Source organism: Amblyomma americanum, chromosome 10 (genome assembly GCF_052857255.1).
Source record: "Amblyomma americanum isolate KBUSLIRL-KWMA chromosome 10, ASM5285725v1, whole genome shotgun sequence".
NCBI classification, from domain to species: domain Eukaryota; kingdom Metazoa; phylum Arthropoda; class Arachnida; order Ixodida; family Ixodidae; genus Amblyomma; species Amblyomma americanum.
In genome coordinates this window covers 12,308,635-12,330,362 of record NC_135506.1, presented here as the reverse complement: position 1 = coordinate 12,330,362, position 21,728 = coordinate 12,308,635, and the positions used below count along the sequence as shown (strand labels likewise).

Sequence of the window (21,728 nt, the reverse complement as noted above, 5' to 3'; positions counted from 1 at the left end):
CCGGGAGAGAGAGAGAGAGAGAGAGAGAGAGAGAGAGAGAAGTGGTAGATGAAAGGCATTGAGGTTAACCAGAAGAATTTTCCTGTTGACTACCCTGCACTGGGAACCTCCTGCTACGGTTGGCAGGTGGCAACGTGGATGCAGAAAAAATCCCTCTTTCCACTTGTAGGGGAGAGGAGAGAGCGGCTGGAAGGCGGAACAACCCAGAAGGTAGCTACCGTGGAATGTGGAGAGTGCGGATGAAAGTCAGCTGACAAAAGCAGCGCAGATAGCAGAGATGCGGGCACGCGCTGGATGCCATTATTTCGTTGAGGTGTTTTTGCGAGCTTCCCTTGTTTGTTTAACAACGCAGTGTGGGGCTTACGAGTGTGTGGCCTCTGTGTGGCGGGCGAGTGGGCGTGAGCTGCATTCGAGCATCGTTGTGGTAGCGGCGCAAATATCCCCCTAAGCGATAGCCGAACAAGCCGCCACACTCGCTCATCGTGAACTACCCTTCCGGGTAAAGAAAGACTCTGTGGGACATGTAGAAGACTATAATCATGATATGACAAGATAGAGTGCCTTCATAGAAGTCTTGACCTTCGCCTCACAGCTCCGAAGGGTCCGTGCCCACCCGAAGAAACACTTGCATAAATCTGGCATTCCATAACTATAAGTGTGTCAACTACTTAAGCAGTTACTTCACTGAGCGCTGAGCCGTGATCTTAACGTAGCTCTACAAGCCACCTTCAAAAACTAGTGTCGATTGATAATGGAGCTCAGACATAAAACGGAGTGCAGTGCACAAATTTGCAATGAGAAAGCAAGTAAAAGCATGCAAATGTGAGTAAGTAGAATAAAGACTAAGCATGTGTTAAGGGTAACTGTAAAGTGGTCTGTGAGAGGTGTCGCGTACTGTAAAGGGGAATGAAAGTCTAATGCTACGAATTTCCATCGGATTGGCGCATCGATTGACTGTCGTTTTCTTTTTGTTTTTTGTTTTGTCAGTGGAATACGATTTGCGCCTTATGCATCGGTAGGTAATGCGCTTCGTGCTTCATACTTAGTTATATTTTTGCCCATTTTAGTTTCCTTTTCGTTCCTTGTTTTAGTTTTTCATAACACTCTTCGTCTTTCAAGGTGATAATAAGCGTCTTGTTTTTCAGCGTTGTCAAGATGTGACTGCCGTCGCGTAGCGTCTCGGCTATCAATTTCTTTTTCTACTTTACCGCTCCAGTGGCCTAGTATTCAGTCTGCGGTGCCGCCGGTTGGCCGCAGTTTTTCTAATGGGTGCAAGCATTTTCCTGACCTGGTGGTCGGCTTCTCTGGGTGGGTGGGTATGCCTGGAAAGTTGGGTCTTTGATCCACATAATAGTGACCAAAAACACGTTATCAATAACAATCTTTGGCCAAGATGCACTAGGTCTTTTTAATTAACATGGCCATCATAATAATCTTTCGCCATCTTCTGATTCATTTCTCTTCCTTCACATTTCAAGAGCTGAGAAGCGTTGTACATCTTCTAGTTTTCAGCCTATTTTTTAAATTTTTCTTGTTTCTGCCTTCATGCTATTTCATTTAATTATAATAATGTACCAGGTATGCTTCTATATCCTGTGGCCGAATGATTGTCTCCGTGGCAACTAACGTCGTAGTATGTCAGAAGATTAAAAGTGTAGAGCTCAACTCCTGCCGCAATGCATTTTTAAGCAAGGTTAGCCGAAACATACCTCGGAGCGCGAAGATATGAACTTGGGCAGTCGTAACAACAGGGCAAAGCAGTCGCTCTCTTTTAACTGAGCCTTTATTGGGAAACATGGAATTTATACAAAGACGTGAAAACCGACAGTAAAGTCAGTAAGCTTACTGATGGTTCGTTTCCTTGCACTGGGGGTGAGCCGTCAGAGACGGTTGGTTGGCTTGAAGGCTTCTTGCACCTGAGATGCCCCGTCGGTGACGGGTTAATGACAACTTGCAACACGGGAAGTGACGTGAAAATTAACTGAAATTTATATACGGATTTACGAAATGTACAGCATGTTAAACAGAGTGGCAAATAAAATGTAACTGGCTAACAGGAAAATCTTCCCTCCTCGGCATAGCCGAAGATTCAGATCATCTAAACCTAGCCGAGAACGACAGATTGGGTTCCGTGGCTCGGTTTTAAACTCTTGGAAGTTCATCTCGCACTCAGGGAGCATCCAATAGCAGCAAGTCAGTCTTAAGACAATTGGCTGCGTGCTGCCCCCTTGAACTTTTACAATATTAATAACTCTTCCCCGAAACACAAAATTAAAAAAGTATTCAATTTATTTACAAAATGCGATGCACAGAGTGATCTCCACAAAAGCGATTGCCTCTTCGAATCGCGCTTCCCGTCCTAAAACTTTGACAGTGCACGAAAAACCTTTTTTTAAGGTAAAAAAAATCGACCCCTACACCGATATACAAACAAAACCGAAAGAGCAGGTAACTAACGTAAAGCTGTTACACTTGAATAAGAAATTCCAGTTAACATTTTCCTATAGCATAATGGTGGTCTGCTAGCCAAAAGATATCAGCCTTTTGTTATCTCCAAATCTTTAGCATTTCATGGTGGAGTTGATTCCGGCGCTGCATCCCCATGGCGTATTAAAAACTCCCGGAGAACAACCACAGAAACCAACGACCAACTAAAAGTTCCGCATTCGCTTTACTTATCACTCTTCCAGTTACTCATCACCGGTTACTCCCCTTGATATATTGGAAGCGTCCCAGATAGCAAAGAACTCGGGTCTTTTCGATAGCCAGCCTTCAATTGGGCTCACAAACGATGCGCTTGAATTTCTTTATAGAGTGTAACTGTTCTCGCCAGCGCGCTCGTAGCTTAAACTAGTAGCCTACTATTTCGGTATTGGTCGTTTGCTCGCTTTCATAGATAGTGTTATTATATATTTAACGTTTTTTTAAGCGTACATCTGTTTAAAGGTAGCGTTTGTGTCATCCTGTTGCCTCCGGCCTCGCCGTTTTGCGATGCTCAAATATGGCCGCTTTCAAGGTCACCCTTGGGCGGCACAAGTAAAGGCTTAAGTTCACCCAGGATGTGGTCGAAAGGATTATTGCGTATTGTTTCTTTTTTCCTCTTCCAATAATCACACATATTTGCTCCCCGCAGATCAAGTTGTGTTCTGATTTAGCACCTCTCAATTTTCCTCTCCTGTCACTGTTTTACCCTGCGTTTGCGGCTAAATATTCTTGCACCCTGAACAGATTTCTTCGGAATTCGATTAAACCTAACTTCTGACCAAAACGCGCTTTTTAAAGAACGTTGTTTTTTATTGCACAAGGCTGAAGACACCGCCTCAGGGATCCGACTTGGGCCCTTTACGGTTCGTCATTTACATGAATGACATCTTTTCAGGTATTTCTTCATGCATGCGTCTTTTTGCGGACGATTCTGTGTTGTATAGAATTGTTAACGATCAGAGTGACTGCGATGCATTACAACAGGACTTGTGTAAAGTAGCCCAGTGATGTGAGAATTGGGGAATGCATGTTAATTCACAAAAATTTGTACATACGTATTTCACTAAAAGAAAGGTTCCTCACAATTTCACTTTTAACATTAATAATAGTAGACTGCTTTCAAGTGTTGGAATTTAAATATCTTAGATATCTGCCAAAGCCTGCCGGGTTTTGGGCTTCCTGCGACATAACGCAAAACTTTTCCATTTAAAGACAAAAGAACTGCTGTATAATACAAATGTTAGAAGCATACTTGACAATGCTTGCGCAGTCTGGGACCCTATATCCTTGCTTGGCATTCAAAAACTAGGAAGAGTTCAGAATTTGGCCATTCGTTTTGTTTTTAACAACTATGGGCGATATTTTAGCTTAACGAGCGCGAAAAAAGCTTTGGGTTGGGACACACTTTAAAAACGTAGGAAAGTTCTGCGTTTAAAATTATTTCATAATGTAGTTCATTCAAGAACTGGAATGAACAGAACCAAATATATAGTCAACCCTGATTATGTGTCTTTACAGATAGATCATTCACTTAAAGCTAAAGAATACAGATGCCGGACTGACCATTTTAAAATGTCTTTTTCCCCAAAAAACAATTTCGGAATGGAACAAACTGCCCGAGGAAGTAGTGTTCATGTTATCAAATGATTCATTTTCTTCCATGCTGTTACATTTTTCATGTATAATAATTGTGTGTTATTTCTATCTTAATGTTATCTTTTTCGTAACCACCTGCATGCAGTGGTATTTGTATACTCTTTCTTTTTCACCCTCCCCCACTGTAATGCCTGACAATGACGCTGTGGGTATGATAAATAAATAAAGAAAATAAGCTGATATCTTGGGCCGAGTCGTGTGGGATGCTTTCAGTTGACTGATGGTTTGAATTCTCTTTTAACACTTGTTATTCATTACGTGGCTTAATCTGAGGAAATGTTCGAAGAGTACTGGCAGAACCGACAGACCAAAACAAGGTTACTGACAAAATGTCATGATGATATCATTGTATCAAGCACTATCTACAATAAGAATAAGCAGCTCCAAGGCTTATGTCCGCTTTATATAGAGGCTGCGATGTTGAATGGACGTTTCCGGAGTTTACAAACAAAGGAAGACAGACCTTGCATGAAGGCGGATTACAACCTTTGTCCGTAAAGTTCCGAGACTGAGTCTAATAAAAAATGCGTTTAACTTTGAAATCATTTGTGCAGCACCCCTTCGAAAGAGTCTCCCTTGCAGTCTATACGCAGCTTCCAACGCTTCTTGAGGTCTTGGAAACAGTTGGAAAACGCTTCTTTGGGCAGGGCTGTCAGCTCCTCTGTCGTGGAGTCTTGAATGGCCTCTACGCTCCTCATCCAGCGACCTTTTAGGGCTCTCTTCACACGAAGAAACCGGAAAAAAATCGCATGGGAAGAGGTCAGGCGAGTATGGCAAATGAGAAAGTACGGTATGCTGTGCTTGGCGAGAAATTTTGTCACGCTGAGAGTAGTGTGCAGCCTTGCGTTATCGTGGAGAAGGCTTTGTCCAGATGCCAATAAGTCAAGGCGACGGCGTCGCAGTGCATCACGCATATGTTTGAGCACGCGGATATAAAACTCTTGATTCACCGTCTGCCATTGTGGGACGAAATCGCGGTGTATGACACCTCTGGCATCGAAAAAAAACTATCAGAATCGTCTTTGCTTTGGTCTTCTGTCGCCGCACCTTTCTCGACGCCGGAGAACTTGTGGACCGCCATTCGGCGCTCTGCCTCTTTGTTTGATGATCGTATTGAAAGCACCATGTTTAGTCTTAAGCAATGATGCTCTCGACGAATGCAGCATCCTTCTCTGCCTCGGAGAGAAAATCATCGCTCACTGATGCCCGCGTGTCCTTCTGGTCTTGTGTGAGAGAGTGCGCCACAAGTCTGGCATTCAGCTTTCGTTTCCCTAAGTTCTCAAGCAAAATTGGTGGCATGTTGTCTTACTAATGTTGATAGCATCTGATAGCAGGCGGACTGTAATGGTGCGGTCTTGCTGTACGATTTCCCTGATCCGAGCCTCGTTGTTTTCATTCCGTGAGGTTGAAGGGCGCCCCTTCCTTGTGTCGTCTTCCACCGACGTTCTCCCCGAAACGAACCTCCTGTTCCACTCGAAGACTCGCGCCCGCGATAATGTCTCCTTGCCGTAAGCCTCACGAAGGAGCTCATACGTCTGTGTGGCTGTTTTTCCAAGCTTCACACAGAAATTAATGTTTACACGCTGTTCGAGGTGGATGTCCATCTCTCCACATTAACTCACATTTGAATGCGCAGATGCCTAGTGACAACGTATTTTCTACATATAGTGCTATCTAGCGGCTGCCACAGCAATTAATAAAAATAGCTCAAGTTAGCCCAAAAAGATGGCGCTGCACATACGCACCAACATTTGTTTTGGGGAATTATTTCTAGAGAAGAAAATAAATCCGTCTCGAAACTTTGCGGACAAGCGTTGTAGCTGCATAGGTGATTATTAGCGTACGCGAAATTATAGCTGTAATAAATCAAAAGGAAAAAGAGACGTCTTATTTTCGTAAGCAGTTTTTAGTGCGACCTGTCATTTCCATGTTCTTTATGAAATAATTGTAATAAGCATGGCAACCCTACCAAGCGATTTGCCACGGAGTAAAGTGTGGGGGGGGGGGGGGGGGGGGCAGGAGAACGGGTTAGACACATATATAGCACTTGAGCCGCGAATAATTGCCAGCACGTCATGAGGCAGCAAAACGGATTTCTGGTCAGCACATCGCAAAGAGGGCTTATAAATTACAGTTGCGTCGGAGAGAGCAGCACAAGAAAGAGGCACCAGCACTGAAGAGAAATGTCGAACATCTGGGTCCTCATGCTCTGAGACGACCACACTATAAAGCAGCAGCAGCCCCGGGTACGTCCGAGGGAGGGTCACTGAAGGGCGATAACTGAAGCTGAGCACGGGCGGAGTCAATAACGGCAGGATGTGTGAAGAGGAAGTCCCAAGCGAGGATGACGTCGTGAGATGAGCGGGCGAGGACGATTAACTCTTTTGTGTATGAAACGTTCTCGATAAGCAGGCGGACCGTGCAGGCGGCTAATAACGGTCGAATGTCCTGAGCGCTGGCGGTGCGGGGAGAAACGGCAGGACGAGGCGTAGTCAATATTTTGAGTCAGCGACAGAGGGTGTGACTGAGAACGGAAACGGGTGCGCCAGTGTCAGCAAGTGCTTCGACGGCGACTCCCACAACGAACACGGTAACAATATTGGCAGGCACAGAAACAGGTCTTGAGTGAGTCGCTGGCGGCGCAGTTCTTGCCTTCGGAACTGCGGCCGTTAGTTTTCCGCGTGGACGGCGGGTTGGCGGCGGAGCATCGGAGAACGGGAACGTCGGCCAGGATGCGGCGAGCGATGGGAGCGGTGATGGTAACTATAGGAGAAGAATAATCCGGAGGCGGCTCATGTGAAGCAGGCGAGGAGGACGGCGGAAGGTCGTACGTCGGCTCACGACTGATGGTGTCACTCTGCGCCCAGCCGGCCGGGAAAGCGAGCTTCAGTGCCAGCTACACGCAGGCGTTATTCAAGTGCGCAACACGTTTCCCCAACCCGTGGCGCAGAGTCGCAGCCACGGGAGGTCCGGCCGGACGAAATAGGCAACGGCAGGGCACGCTAGGAAATAGTTTATTATCCTAACGCGAGGTAAAGCACACTGCGGAAGAATGTTCTATCCGTAAAATAGATGTTCGGCAGCTCACCAAGTCGTAGCAGTCGACCGGCGTTGTGTTGGGGGTCACCGGGCAGCGAAGGGGTCCCTCGGGGCAGTCAGGTGTGGACCGACAGCAAGAGAGATGGTTTCCCTGCCGCGAGCTCCTCTTTTATCCCCTAGGGCATTGCCTAACTACAGGAGGAATACTTTGCTCACATGCTCAGGCATGCTACCCTTTCCGAAGTAGGCAGCGCGCTGTCGTGACGTCACGTCACGTCACGCCAGGATTGCCTTCCCTCCACATATCCGGTGGCGCGCGCGCGCGTGGGACGAGGACCATTGTATCCCAGATACTGTAATCGTACGGAGGGGGGTCACGTCTGCGACACAAACGAGCCGCGTGGCCAGCGACGCCACCGGCATACCAGATAAGGCGGTTATCTTGCGTGCACCAGTGGTCAGCACCTCACAGGCACATCGCAATCTCAAATGTCTCAGCAGTCGATTCGTCAGAGCCAGAAGATAATCTCTGAACTCACGAACGCGTTGCCAGCGCACTGATCTAAAAAATAGGAATATTTCACCAGGCATTCTACAAGCGATAGCCGGCCTAACATAGACATGTTCTTCATGCTGTCGTTTTGTAACCCCTCCTCTTATTGTTAACTGAGTGCAGAGTCCAGGCACGCGACGATGGGCGGCAGAATTCGTTGCTGGTGCCGCACTGCGTTGTTTCTTTCAAAGCGACAGCTCTACTTTTCGGGGGTACAACTTCCGATTTCGATGCGGATGAGACGATGACCTTCCATGCCCCACAAGGTCAAACCGAAATTAACTGACTTTGACCATTGGGTACTTGACCGCTGACTTTGACCTTGACATTTCATTTCAGACAGTGAAGACCATGCTTAACAGTGCTTTCGCTAGTATAACTAGGTTCAAGCCACGTTGAACCCCAGAACCCCAACCATTTTTTTTGCTTCCCACGCCGCTGACATCGGGAATCGGCACATCTGCGTTGAAATTGAAGTCCCTCTTCCGGAGAGCGGGTACTATATTTTTCCGGCCACATATCGCAGTGCTCCGGCCGATGACCCTCCGCGCCGCACTTCAGCCGTTCCTCCGCCACACCTTGCGCGCGCTGCGTGCACTTAATTTGATTTAAGTTATATATGTTTACTCCCTTAATTATATCACCAGTCCAGGGGAAAAGCTGTGGGGGGGGAGGGGGGAACTGGAGGAGTCGTAGCCTGCCCTGGCCGCAGTTTACAAGCAGCAGCACTGGAGTACACGCGTACGCACAATATCTACGGAGTTGATAAAAGGTATATCTACTATATTGATATAGGTTTTACGATGCAATATATTTTTTAACATAGATACACGCATTTGAACTTGTTTACGTCTTCTATGACGTGATGCGATCGCCTCGCGCTACAAACCCCCTGCTTCCCTGAGCGCCTTACTTGTAGGTATGCCCAAGTTGCGCTTGATGCTTTAGGGGACGTCGATGACGGACTCATCATCATCATCCACATCCTGATTACACCCACTGCAGAGCAAAGGCCTCTCCCATGCCTCTCCAGTTAACCCTGCCCAACTGAAGTGAAGAATGAACATATCGCTTATTGGAATATGACAATGGCGGGTCACCCTTACACATGCGCAGAACTCGAACACTGTTCGAGTCTTGGAGCTAGCGCCGACATTAACACGATATCTACAAAACAGCATGGAGCCCTAACGCCGGGTAGGGTCGTGCAATATGGCGGCGTCCGTCAAAGCGAGACCCGCTCGCTTCACTATCAAATCGCCGTTGCATTCGCGGTGTTTCACGTTCGCGGCATATGAGAGCCACACGAAGCGATTTATTTGTCTTAACATTTCCGCACACCAAACTTAAGCGATTAAACTCAGTAAATATTCGGACACCTTGAATTTTCCCCTGCTGGTGGGCTGACAAAACTTGGGTCTTACTTTTCTCGACCAAAGTCCCTCTAAAGTGTAACTGTTCCCTCCCTCATGTACAGCTTTTATGCAAGGCCGTTGAGGAACTTAAATAAATGTTCACCGCTTGCACTGGCGAAGTGTAACGTGCTGCAGAGGCGGCAGCTAAAGGCATTGGGTACGAACCCTTACCCTTAAAAGTTGACCTAAGTGCTTAGTATTCAGAAGAGTCCAGAATCTAAACAGACTTAGGAGACTAGGCACAAAACGTGAACGTGTCGCATGCATTCTATGTTAAATGCGTATACCTTCGTGCATATCGGGCAATTCAATTTCTTCGGAAATCAGTGCCCTCTTTATTCTTTACCCTCATGTCGTACACGTGCCACTTCTTAAAACCGCCCCACGTGACAACTCTTTTCCAGGGCATATATATCGACGCACTGTCGAAGAAAATCATTTCACTCAAGATACTCCATCGCTCAAAGTGCGTAGGGCTCCCAAGGCATCAGCTTCATCATCTGGCACGACTATTATACGAAGAATTTACGCAACCCAGTGAGGACGAAAGGGGAGGGTAAATGAGAGGCTCGTTATGACACACATGTGAGGGAAACCAACAGCCTCCTATACCTATTAGCACGGAAGGCGGCGTCCGTCGCCGTCAGTGCCACGAAATTTCTCAGTGACGTCCGTGCTCTTGCATGACGTCGGCAGTATACCATGAGATATGGACGTATACAGCCAAAGACGAAAAAATGAGAACCCCTCAAAGGTTCGGGGAACTGAACCAAGGACATTCATATAGTGAGGCGAGCACGGAACCCGTAAGCCACAAAACCGCTTTACTTCTTGCAAATAAAGTTGAACCTTGTGTACGTTTCATTAGTACTCTATGCTAATGAGTTTGGTTTACTGGGGTTTAACGTCCCAAAGCGACTCGGGCTATGAGGGACTCCGTAGTGAAGGGCTCCGGAAATTTCGACCACCTGGGGTTCTTTAGCGTGCACTGACATCGCATAGTACACGGACCCGCTAGAATTTCGCCTCCACTCAAATTCGATTGCCGCGGCCGGGATCGAACCCGTCTTTCTGGTCTGCAGCCGAGCGCCGTAACCACTGAGCCACCGCGGCGGCTGTATGCTAATGAGTAGGTTCGTCATTAGAAAGGAGGTAAACTTTAAAGGACCTCACAACAGAGCTCAAGATGAGGCAATTCTTTCGCATTCATAGTAGGTAGGCAGTCGCAAGTGCCCTCCATGTCCTTTTTAATTTGTGATTTTGATCAATGGGAATTAATTGTGTAAATACTTAAAGCTGTTATATAAATCAGAAGAAAGTAGAAAAAACAAACAGCTGCAACCGATGGGATCCGAACCCAGGACATTTATGACTTGTTTGTTGCCAAGCACGATATATACGATGCCCCAATGTTCTACGCTTCAACACGTGTTTGACCCGTTTTATCTTTGCGGTAAACGTCCCTGTAAAGGTTATTTTCTCGTTTAGGAACAGCGTCGTGCTTGCTTTTTTTTTGGGGGGGGGGGGGATTCAAAGGCACTTTGGAACGCTGCGCGAACGTGATAAGGATTGATACTGTCCGCAGACAGGTTGCAAACAGAAAGGCTTTGAAAATAGCAGCACACGCTTATCAACTTACCGTACCCCGCCACAGTAACGAGCAACGAAGATACGTCTTTCAAACTATCAGCGGTCTGAACAGGCGCTGTCAACAAGGGCGCGATAAGCCGACGCCGCAATCTGTAGGGCAAGGCAGCAAGAGGTCAGTTATTGGCAAATGTATGCCGTTTTATAGAAAGAAGAAATTTGTTTTTCATAGATATGTTGTGCGCTAAATTGACATTCGCAGGAGGAAGGAGAGGCGACAGGAAAGAAGCCTTTTTCCTGTGGTTTACGAGAAAGTATTTGACTCCGTCTGTATCTCAGCCGTCATGCAGTCGTTGCGGAATCAGGGTGTAGAAGAGCATTATGGGAAAGTATTGGAAGATATCTATAAGCTACATAGCTACCATAGTCCTCCATAAAATGGGAAATAAAATTACAATAAGAAAGGGAGTCAGGCAGGGGGACACGATCTCGCCAATGCCATTCATCGCCTGTTTACTGGAGCTATTTCGAAACCTGGATTGGGAACAGTTGTGTATAATAGTTAACGGAGAATTCCTAAGTAACCTACGATTCACTGACGACATTGCTTAGCTGAGTCATTCAGGAGATGAACTGCAAGACACGATCAATGTGTTAGATAGGCAGGTTGGAACGATGGGTCTAAAATTTTGTTAACATGCTGAAAACCAAAGTCACCTTGGACAGTCTCGCGGGGGAACAGCAGTTCACAATGGTATCCAGGTGCTGGGAGTAGTAAGGAAATGCGTCTACTTAGGGCAGGTAGGGACCGCTGATCCGGATCGTGAGAAGGAAGTAACTAGAAGAATAAATTCGGAGTAGAGCGAATATGGCAGGTTCTCTCAGATCATGAATGACAGTTTAACAATATCCCTCAAGAGAAAAGTGTACAACAGCTGTTTCTTACCGGTACTCATCTGCGGGGCAGAAACGTGGAGGCTAGCGAAAAGGGTTCAGCTCAACTTAAGGACAACCCAGCGAGCTATGGAATGAAAAATTACAGGTGTAACGTTGAGCGTTGAAGCGGGCAGAGTGGGTGAGGAAACACACGCGGCTTAATGACAACCGAGTCGAAACGAAGAGGAAGGAAAGGTATTGGACAGGGCATGTAATGCGAAGGCAAGATAACCGCTGGTCCTTAAGTGTAACGGAGTGGATTCCAAAAGGAGGCAAGCGTAGCAGGGGGCGGCAGAAAGTTAGGTGGGCGGGTGAGAGTTTGCGATAATAGGGGGGCCGCAGCTGGCAAAGGACAGGGTTAATTGGAGAGGCCTTAAGGCCTGCAGTGGGCGTAGTCAGGCTGATGATGATGGTGATGATGATGATTTGACGTCGCTACTCTCTCACATTGCCACTGCTGAGTTTATGCAGCGTGCACAACTCCTGCGCAGGCGCCTATGGAAACTTGCTCGGCCGGCCCTTCTATTTAAAGGAATGACGTCGGTGTGACGCGCAGATGTGTGTGGGCGCTCAGTGGTGCACAGAGCGCTGGCGCATAAACGCAACACCCCGTATTTCCCCTCTACCGCAGTCTTCGCAACGAGAGCCCGGCACCAGGAAAGCGCATTACCAGCATCCCCCTCTCTCGCTTGATTGCATCCGCCTCTGGCCGATCAACATTCGCACAAGCGCGCACAGTGTGCTGAAAAGATAACGAAACTATTACCGTCAGTACGATCGGAGCCAATCGCGTGCTTTAACTACGACGGACATATGCTACGTCTCATTTGGTAACAATAAGCATGACGCTTTGTATCTTGTGTATTAAACCAATGATACCTACACCGCATAAACACCAAACGTGGCCTTAACAGCCGTCACTCTGAACTCCTATGCGGCACTGGGCCGTGAATATAAAGAGAAGGTACTGACGGCTTAAGCGTTTATTAAAAATATTAAATCAATGCATGCACACGCTTGCCCCAGAGGACCACGTATCGTCGGCAAAAACACCATGCCGTAGTGGCCACCAACACAACGCGAGCGCTTTTCGTTTCTGAGTCGAAAGCGTTTTTTTAACCAAACGCAGCGTCGGCCCGTGGACTACGATGGGCTGGAGGTGTTGTCGTTGGCCATCATTGCATGGATTTCGTTTCCATTGATAGGTGGAAGGCGGGCGACCTCCAGGCCTGCGTGTATGAGAGCCAGTAGACACGAGGTCTTCAAACTAGGTGCGAAGTCCAACACGTGCATATCTGTCACAGACTCGTCGTCAAAGGGGGATATCCTAACCTGCTCCCTATCCCGCAGGGCGCGTTTCTGGCGCAAGCCATTGAACACAAACACCCTGTCGCCAATCACGCAGCAGCCGTTGAGCCTTCTGGCACACGGTCCTGCGCCATGTGGCATCACCTGAGTCCAACATGACTTATCCGGGTCATACCGGTGCATGTCTGCGAAGTCGGTACCATGGTCGAGGTGTCCACCACCAAAGATGTACATGTGTCCCTTATACACGAAGCCAGAGTGGTCCTGGCGCGCCTCGGGGGGCACGCCTTCCACTTGTGGGCGGACCCACGTCGAGGTGGTCGTCTCCAGATAACACACAGAGCGGTCGTAGCGGCGGCCCCATACACCATCCACCTTGCCACCCCAAACGTACATGCGGGTCCCGATGGCAGACGCCGTGTGGAAAAAGCGCGAGTCCGCGGAGGCTTCCCCGGTGGTGTCGACTCGATGCCACATCATTGCGTCCAGATCGAGAAACCACACGTGATGCCAAGCATCCCGGTGCAAGCCACCGAAGATGTACATCCGGGGACCCACCATGCACGCCGAGTGGCCGAAGAGCGTTGTTGGGACGTCACCGCGCACCTCGGGACGGCTCCACGTCATCGAGTTTGTGTTGAAGCGGTAAACAGCGTGGTCTGACTCTCCGTCATCCGTGCCTCCCCAGAGGTAGGCGCAGTCGCCGTAGGCCACAACGGTGTAGCCGTTAAGCTTCACCGGCCCGCCGTCGGGCAGTGGCTGCGTCTCCACGAGATCCCAGCGGTACCATCTGGGGTCGCAGATGTACACATAGATAGGCATTCCTCGTTCGCAGGTGTAGAAGCAATATATCTTGCCGTTGATGCAGACAGCCTCGTAGACACTCACTGGCTGCGGAACGCCTTTGACCTGCACTGTCCACATGCTGCTGCTGTGGAAGGTACTCGCTGTCACCAAGGGTGTTGCTTTTTGTCTCAGTGCACTGGGTCCTACGATCGGTAGACCTTGCTTCTTTTTCTTCCTTCATTCCCTTCTTCCTTTGGTGAACAGCCACCCGATTCTTGGCCGATCCCCCAGTGTGGGTATGTGCCATATTTTGATAGGCTAACAACAACTACTACCACCCATTGTTTCCAAATCGATGAGCAGCCGTTAACTCGCTCTCCTAACGTGTTTTCTCAAAATTATGCGATAAAGCAGGGAGCTTATTCGGAGGGAGAACCGCTTTTTTCTTGGCATTACTGCATATTGTGAAAATATATTTCTTTAGAACCGCTCATTCATCAGCGTTTCAATCTGTCAGGCGTGTGAGAAATAACGTTCGATGCAAACACAGTGATGCATTTTTTTCCAGGAACTTTGTTCTTTGTTTTTCAGGCCTCGGAGAATAACTTCATTGTAATTGATGCTACTTTTTTTAAGAGCTGCAATTATTCGTGAAGACGCGAAAATAGTTTCGCATATCTCCGGTGAGAAAGAATTCTTCTGTTAGGCCACGTGCGCAACACATGCGGGGAAGTTGAATCTAAAGCATATTTTCTCCGCTCTTGCCGGTGGTTCCCACTTCAGGGAAACACTTATCTGGAGAACCCTCTTTTCAGATTAGGGCTCTTTGTGTCGTTCCCAGTTCTTCTCTCGTTCGGCGCGGGCGCCAAGGGACTCGCATTAAGTAGGGTTTGCGGCTGCCTTCACGACTGCATGATTTCAACTGGAAGGCTACCATGCTAAGTTTTGCATGCCTAAAATATTTCTTTCCTTTCGAGTGGAAACGAAATAAAGATTAAATCAAATATGCGTTTTTTATGATCCTGCAACTTCAAAATGTTTTTTCACCAATTATTATTTTTTTTGAGTTTCAGTCATTTTTTCGCTGTTCTACTTCTCCGCCTTAGGTATTTTTTTTCTCCTAGAAATTACCTATGTGATTTTTCTTGGCATGCACCACCAAACCTTGGCATATCTCCCCGTCCGGGTATGAGCCATGTTTACTGGGGTGAACAACAACGGGATTCAGATACTTGAAACTGTAGTTTCTAGATTGGTAATTACGCCGAGGAGGAGGAGGAATAAACATGATGGAATGGACAAGTGGTGAGAGAGGATGGGGGAGGGGGCACTGGTCCAGAAACCTGGACCAAGAGAGGGGGACTAGTATTCGTTCGTTATAGTCGTGGCCGCGCCTGCACGAAACCGCCTAGCCCCTATCTTTGTAAGCGGCCATCAGAATACTGGGAGAAAGGCGCCTTTATGCCAATGACAAAGTGAAGAAAGATAAGCGACAGGCACGCCGTACTTTTTTTATTTTAGGAGGGTATATGAAGTTTATATTTGTAAGCTACTTGGTAACTAATAATAGGGACAGATAATCGCGGGATACGCAGAAAAGGGACAGTAGACAACACGGAGCGCTGTTATCTGCTGCCTCCATTCCGTATCTTCTGTGGTTATTTGGCCTTATAATGATGCCGAATTACAAGCATTAGTCATCTTCTGCCCGACCTTGTATTAAACCTTGCCGCATCTGAAGCCGGACACGTTTTGCTAGCGAGGTAGGCATTGCGCCACGAGGCCCTTGCGGATGCCGTTTCCCCTCCGTGACCTACGTTAAAGGCACGCCGAGAGCGTTTCGGCAATTTTGCTGATCCGGTGAAGCCACCCAGGCTTGCTGTCCTGTGCACAACGTCTCGCTGCCACCTGCTGCGACGGAGCGGCCTGTATCCTGTTCGCCGCATCCATCCGGGGCAGCTGTGGCGAGACCAGTCAGCAGTCGCCTCCGGCTGCTGCTGCCCTTGGGACTACTGCAGAATCCTGGCCTGCAGTTTTCCCACGGGCCTTCTATTCGCGGGCCTCCGGACACTGTAGTCCGCGGGCCATGCGAGTCGTCCCAGCGGAGACCTTCACGCCGCCTTGAGAACACCGCGGATGACTGCGTGGACGCTGTCGGCGTGACCTCCGCTCCTCCATAGCATGTACTTTCAGGCGCGTGGGTCTATTTAAGGTTGGGGGGATGTGGGGACCTGCCCTGAAGCCCCTGTGTTTGCTTTCCCGCGATGCACCGTGCAGCAGCAGTCTCACCCCGAGGATGAACGCCTTCCCTTGTCAGTTACATTAACTGGCAAGAGAGGGCGCCAGCGTCGCTGCGGGGGAGCCTGCTGAAGCCCGCGCGCGAGAGATGGGGTCCTTCGGCTGGGATCGTCGGCTCGAGCGGACGTGTCGCTCGCGGCTCCGCTCTTCGCCGGCGGGGCGAGGAAGCAACGGGGAGACCCGCTCCCGTATATCGTCCCGTCCGGCCTTCGGAGTATTTATCCCTTGCTCAAGCGCGGGCGAAGATTCGCTCAGAACCTTGCTGGTGAGTCGGACGACCTCGATTCATTAGTGTACCTTGTTGCTAGCTGGCGTTATAGTTGCCGTAGCAGTAAATGCCTGTTTGTGTCAGCCAATGTGCCGTTCCTTTGTTCCTTCAGAGCGAGGCCCGCCGTAGTTGGCGTGCGCTAGGTAGCGTAAGCGATCACAGGGTGGGGTTCGGGCAGCTTTGAACCGTGTCAGCCGCGATTAAGCGGGGAGAAACTATTATCTCCCCGAGTCAAACCCCACAGGGTTGCGTTATCTGCTGTTATGCTTTTTCTGTCAAATCTATGATTTACGCTGGTTATAGTTTGATGCTTGCATCAAAACACTCACTGACCCTCATTTTAAAGTTCCTGGGTGTGCCGCCGATATTAAGAATTTCGACGTTGTCCCATAATTCTTACGGCCTCGGCTGTTGCTCCTGTTTTCTTTGAGCATGTAATTGTTGCTACACGCCGAGTCCTGCCGCAAAACTTGCTGCGATAATGTGCCGGCTGAATTGAGAGCATAGCAGTAGATAAAAGGCAGGGAGGCTAACCAAATGGGTGTTCCGGCTGGCCACCTAGCACAGTAAGCCAGTGGGGCAACAATGCGTGAAGTACACTTCGCACTAACCACATTCCAAATGAAAACATACCTCAATGCGCAGTGCTATCGACAGCTGGGCTACTAGGTACAGTATTGATTAAAAAAAAGTCATAAGGCCGAGTGCTTTTCGCTTCAGCCACATAACAAAGGCATTACGCACATGTACATTTCCACCTCAGTAATTGGCTATTCTTTTGTTACTTCTGAAACCATGCAAAGACCGAGTAAAAATAACATTGTCATTATTTAGTTCACTTTCATTGAATATATATATATAAAGTCCTAGGGGACGGCTTCGAATCGGCATAACAAGACAGAGTTCACACGGCAGAGAAAATATCTGTGACGTCAGAGCAAATGTCACCGCGATGCTTTTAAGCACGAATTGCTTTTAGCTCCCGTTCTCGACCAACTCAAGCTAACATCCTCCGAGAGCCACGACGAACCTGAGGTAGAGTACGAGACCTAGCCTCAGGTCGAGCATTGCACCGAACATGCAGTAAACTCTGCCAAACTTTCCGTCGGAGTGATATGCAGTTTCGATCACGCTATAAAGGAACCGGCGCGCCACGAGCGATAGTGCGCCGTGAGAGTTGAGGCGAATCTTGGTTACCCGAGGCAACGCGTAAAATTGTGCGTTACATCGACTCCCCCTGCACATCACTCGTGAAAGTGACTCAAATGTCAGAGCATCTGCGTTTCACGCAGTCATCGTCGCCGCTTCAGCGCATGCGGTGACTGCGACTCGCCTCCAATCTTTCAAGCTTTTCCGTTCGTTTATGTTTTGAATCAGCACGCAGCAGTGATAGTTGCTTAGGAAACAGGAAAGTTCCCCAGAAGGCTTAACGACCACAAACGTGACGTCAGAAATAATAATCACACGACCAAAGCCATTGCCGAGCATGTGCAAGAGCATACTCATACGATTGACTGGGACCACGCCACTGTCATCGCGAAGGAAAGGAACGTGTCATCTCGGCGGCTGATGGAATCTCTAATCATCCAATGGACACCAGCTACCATGAACCGGGCGCAAGGAACCATGCCACCCATCTACGCACGCTCCTTGCGCCACGTGTTACGTATATAAGTCGCGACAATTTCTTGTCCCGCTCAGTGATCAAGGAACCCGTACGAGGTTCCGAAACGTCTTTGAATTTCATGACATGGTCAGTGACCGCATTCCTTTTTCTTTAGTTGCTTAGTTGGTGCCACTCGACAGGCCCTTGGCTTTTTTCTTCATGCATTCACTCAGTACCGAAATGTCCTGGCAGCGCTACTGTGCAAGCCAATATTTTAGGGAGGCAGCCATCTTAGGACGTGCGACGCCATTCTCTCGAGACTGTTCTTGCTTGCACTTGCTATTGACAACGTTCTTTCAACTTTAATGAGTGTGTACTTTTTTTTAATCGTTTTATGACCTGCGTTGGCTGCTCTTTCGTACTATGGCCCCTGGGCTTCGTCAAGTTGCTGAGTGAAAACCCAGGGGACCTTCATAGTTGTGTCTGTAACCGTTCAGAAAATAAACGAATTGAATTGAATACAGGTTAGAATTTTTAGTTCATGATGCGGGTAGTCAGACTTTGTTTACTTTCTGTACATAACAAATAGCAGTTGCATATGCGCAAGCGAAATGGAGGTGGCAGCTAGGGTCGCTTTATTGGTAGAACGTGTTACCGAGTGCCGTGGCGAACTGATGAAGAGTGGCAGTTTGGGCTAGTTGGTTCATCACGTAGAACCAACTTGACACGCACTGAAGTCAGCGCGTGTTTTTGTCTTTTCTCTGTCGTCGTCCATTTGCTTGCTCTGCCTTGGTTTCCCAAGGCGAGTACCTTACGAATTTGTGCGTTGATGTGTGAAGCAATAATATGTATTATAATGGAAATAGAAACGCTAAGAAACGGCTCCGTGCACCCACACAGAACAGCGCAGATTCAGTTTTCCGTCTAGGCAACTTTGTTTCCTTCGGCGGATGCCATTAGCTGCGATTAGATGCCATTAGGTGCCGGCCGGCTCGACAGAACTTATTCTCATTCTCGAAAGTTTCCTACTTCACTCGCTAGGTGCCCCGCTAATCCAGTCGACTAAAATCCCTGCAGTTAATCAAAGGTCACTTCATTTGAACTAGACGGTTTCCCAGTCCCCCTGGCGTGCCCCGGGAGGGCTGATCGTTCCAATGGTTGAAAAGCCGTGGCCCCATTCTATCGCTCAATCGTTCATTCCGCAGCAGCCGCCGGCGCCATTCCTGGATCTGGGGCACACACTTTGGTCGCTTTCGTTACGTTGCCCGCATCGGAGCCGTGACGCGGCAGTGCGCCGGATAGCGACTCCACTTTTGCGCTGGGGCCGTGCCGAGCTTGCGCGGTGCTCAAATGTGCAACGACGTAGGAGGGAAAGGGAAGAAACTGTCGGGAGTTCCATGCTTTGGGTACACAGAATCGTCCGAAAAAATTTCAGTATTGAGCTGTTTGGAGAGCCTTTGGGACGTAAGCGGCTTTTCTTCAGTGGACGCTCGTGTCATACTTGGCAAGATTTTTCTGAAAAGCGTAAGTGAATGCTTTCTTTGCAGCAAACTACGTTCGGCGCGGCTCGATATGAACGGTATACGCTTCACTTTGTTTGAGCCACGCATTGTTCGTTGCTCGATGTGTAGGCCTTGCGCCCCTAAAAACATGATGTATGCGCATGCCAAGGAAAGTTCAGCAGCTTAAAAGTTGCGTGCATTGCCAATCGTATTTATTATTGCGGTGCTGTTAGTAATGTTGGTAGTCACTGTGCTCAAGGTGGCATTTGCGGCAACTACTTGTTGCCGGCTCCAGATGGGCGTGCATTATGTTCGGCAATGCAGGCGAGGAGCTCTGATCAAACACATTCATAAATGCTGTTCGAGCGCATTCTGACTATGTTACGCACTGCACACTGCCACCTAACGCTAATGTAAGTCCGATAGCTTGAGACGCTTGTAACGTGCGCATGAGGGTTCACAGGAATCACTAACGCGAAGGCGCTTGACATTGCTACAGTTCTTGCGACCATGCATGCGGCCTGCTCATCTGTAAACTTTTGCTCCAGTATCTTTAATACAGGCCATTAGAGGTCATGCGCTTCACTTTTTATATGTTTACCTAATGGTCTTCCTGGTTTACCTAATGGTCTACCTAATAATCTTCCATGCCATTGTTGGGTCATACTAGATTCGAGTTTTATTCCTTCTAACATCACTTCGCCGACGACCAGCTCGAGGCGCATGTACTCCTGAATTTCTGCATAAATAACTTCCGCTCCTGGCTACATTAACTTTCAGTTGGGACTAGGCAAGAGAGTTTGGTATAAGAAATCAATACTCTTAGAATAATCACTGTAGAGCGGCAAGCCCTTCTTGACTAAAGGGACATGCACAGGCATGAGCAAAAGTGGAAAGACCACGGCTCCGGCGGCGCGAGCAGCTGCGGGGCCGCGCGATTGCGCTGCTATCTGGCGACGCGACCTCGCTACCCGAGTGGCCGGAGTGACGACAAACTTCGACCTCGCATACGCGCTGGTGCTTATCACGCTTGATGAATTCCCGTATTCCCTGTGCGTCGTTTGGCTACTCTGATGCTCTTGCTGCTGATGGTCGCGACGAAAGGCAGCGCGCATCGCAAAGTGTCCATGACAAGGCGCTGTCGCGCAGTAGCGGAACGAGCCGACAGCAGCAACCGCTGCACGAGAGGGCGGTTTCAAACCACTGCGCTTTGGAGTGGTACATACCACTTTGATTTCAGTTGCATCGACGTTTCGCATTTTCGCTACACTCAAGGAAAGTCGCAGCAAGACTTTGATTTAGGCTAGTTGGTTGTAGCATGACATGGTTTACGCAAAAAACGTACAAGCGTTAAAAGACGGAGACAACACACACCAGTGGCGCCAGTCCTGTCTTGTGTGTGTGCTGTCTCCGTCTTTTAGTGACTGTACGTTTTTTGCGTAAACCATGTCAAGGAAAGACGGCTTGCTTTTACCCGAAATTGCGAACTCATCCGCGCGATGTTGTCTTCGTCTAACACATCTAATAACGTATTGCACTCAGCGAAGAGCAGGCTCTCCAGCCGGCGCCTTCTGAGACAGCGCAGCGCTTTGCGTCACAGGTGTAAACGAACTTCGAAGTTTATTTACTCATTAGCGGGAGCGATGAATTGCGCTAACCTAGATTCAAAAAATGACAGAGAAAGAGATCGAACTCGTAGCTCTTATTGTCTTCACGCAACTTATCTATGGCTGTTAATGTCACTTCACACGACACTTCTCCATCGAGATTATTTAAGCAAATAAAGATTTGCCGTTTTTCTACCCAACAGACAGGATGCTTTTTTTTTCTTTTTTAACGCCAACGATACCGAAAAAAAAAACTCTCCAGAATTTCCGGTGTTATTGTCGTCCTTTTATCGCAGTTGTGCTTCTGTCGAAGCCCAACTTTCGATTACGTTACCACTCTGGGATCACGTGAGAGGGTTCTGAGGAGCAAGAAAAAAATTATTCTGTTATGCTTTCTCAGTAATACGTAACACAAGCGATGCTATTCGAGTTTTCATGTGACTATTCGTGATGTCATGTGACCGTGGCGTCATGGGCACGTGACCTCCACTCTGGTCGCGTAGTGTGCTATACGCCAGCGCCGACGCTCACACCGGAAGTGAGCCACTAATAGCTTCACTGTTAAACACTAAGCATTTTTACCACTCTTATTCTTTCATGACTGATATTGCGCCATCATAGCCACATCATATTCATACCCGTGTTGTGTGGGTCGACCTGTGAACGGGACTGTCATAAGGAGG

At 48.3% G+C, this 21,728-nt stretch overlaps 2 protein-coding genes across 3 annotated transcripts in view; both read right to left on the bottom strand.

Annotated features, from left to right (window-relative positions):
- LOC144107175 (uncharacterized) overlaps window positions 1–21,728 on the bottom strand; it is a 53,614-nt gene that overhangs the window by 6,998 nt on the left and 24,888 nt on the right. Inside the window, exon 1 of one of the 2 annotated variants that reach the window (XR_013309244.1) lies at window positions 7,229–7,423. The exons of the other annotated variant lie outside the window; for it this stretch is intronic. The gene's annotated coding sequence lies outside the window, so the exon portion shown is untranslated. Of the gene's footprint in view, window positions 1–7,228; window positions 7,424–21,728 lie in introns of those variants that run through there. 2 annotated transcript variants of the gene reach the window in all.
- Window positions 12,814–13,902, bottom strand: LOC144107423 (kelch domain-containing protein 3-like). Its single transcript, XM_077640419.1, has one exon. It carries the CDS (start codon window positions 13,900–13,902, stop codon window positions 12,814–12,816), a length of 1,089 nt encoding a protein of 362 aa, XP_077496545.1.

Bases quoted from the DNA above. Each gene is read 5' to 3' on its own strand.
- LOC144107423 (XM_077640419.1), bottom strand. From the start codon at position 13,902: ATGTGGACAGTGCAGGTCAAAGGCGTTCCGCAGCCAGTGAGTGTCTAC.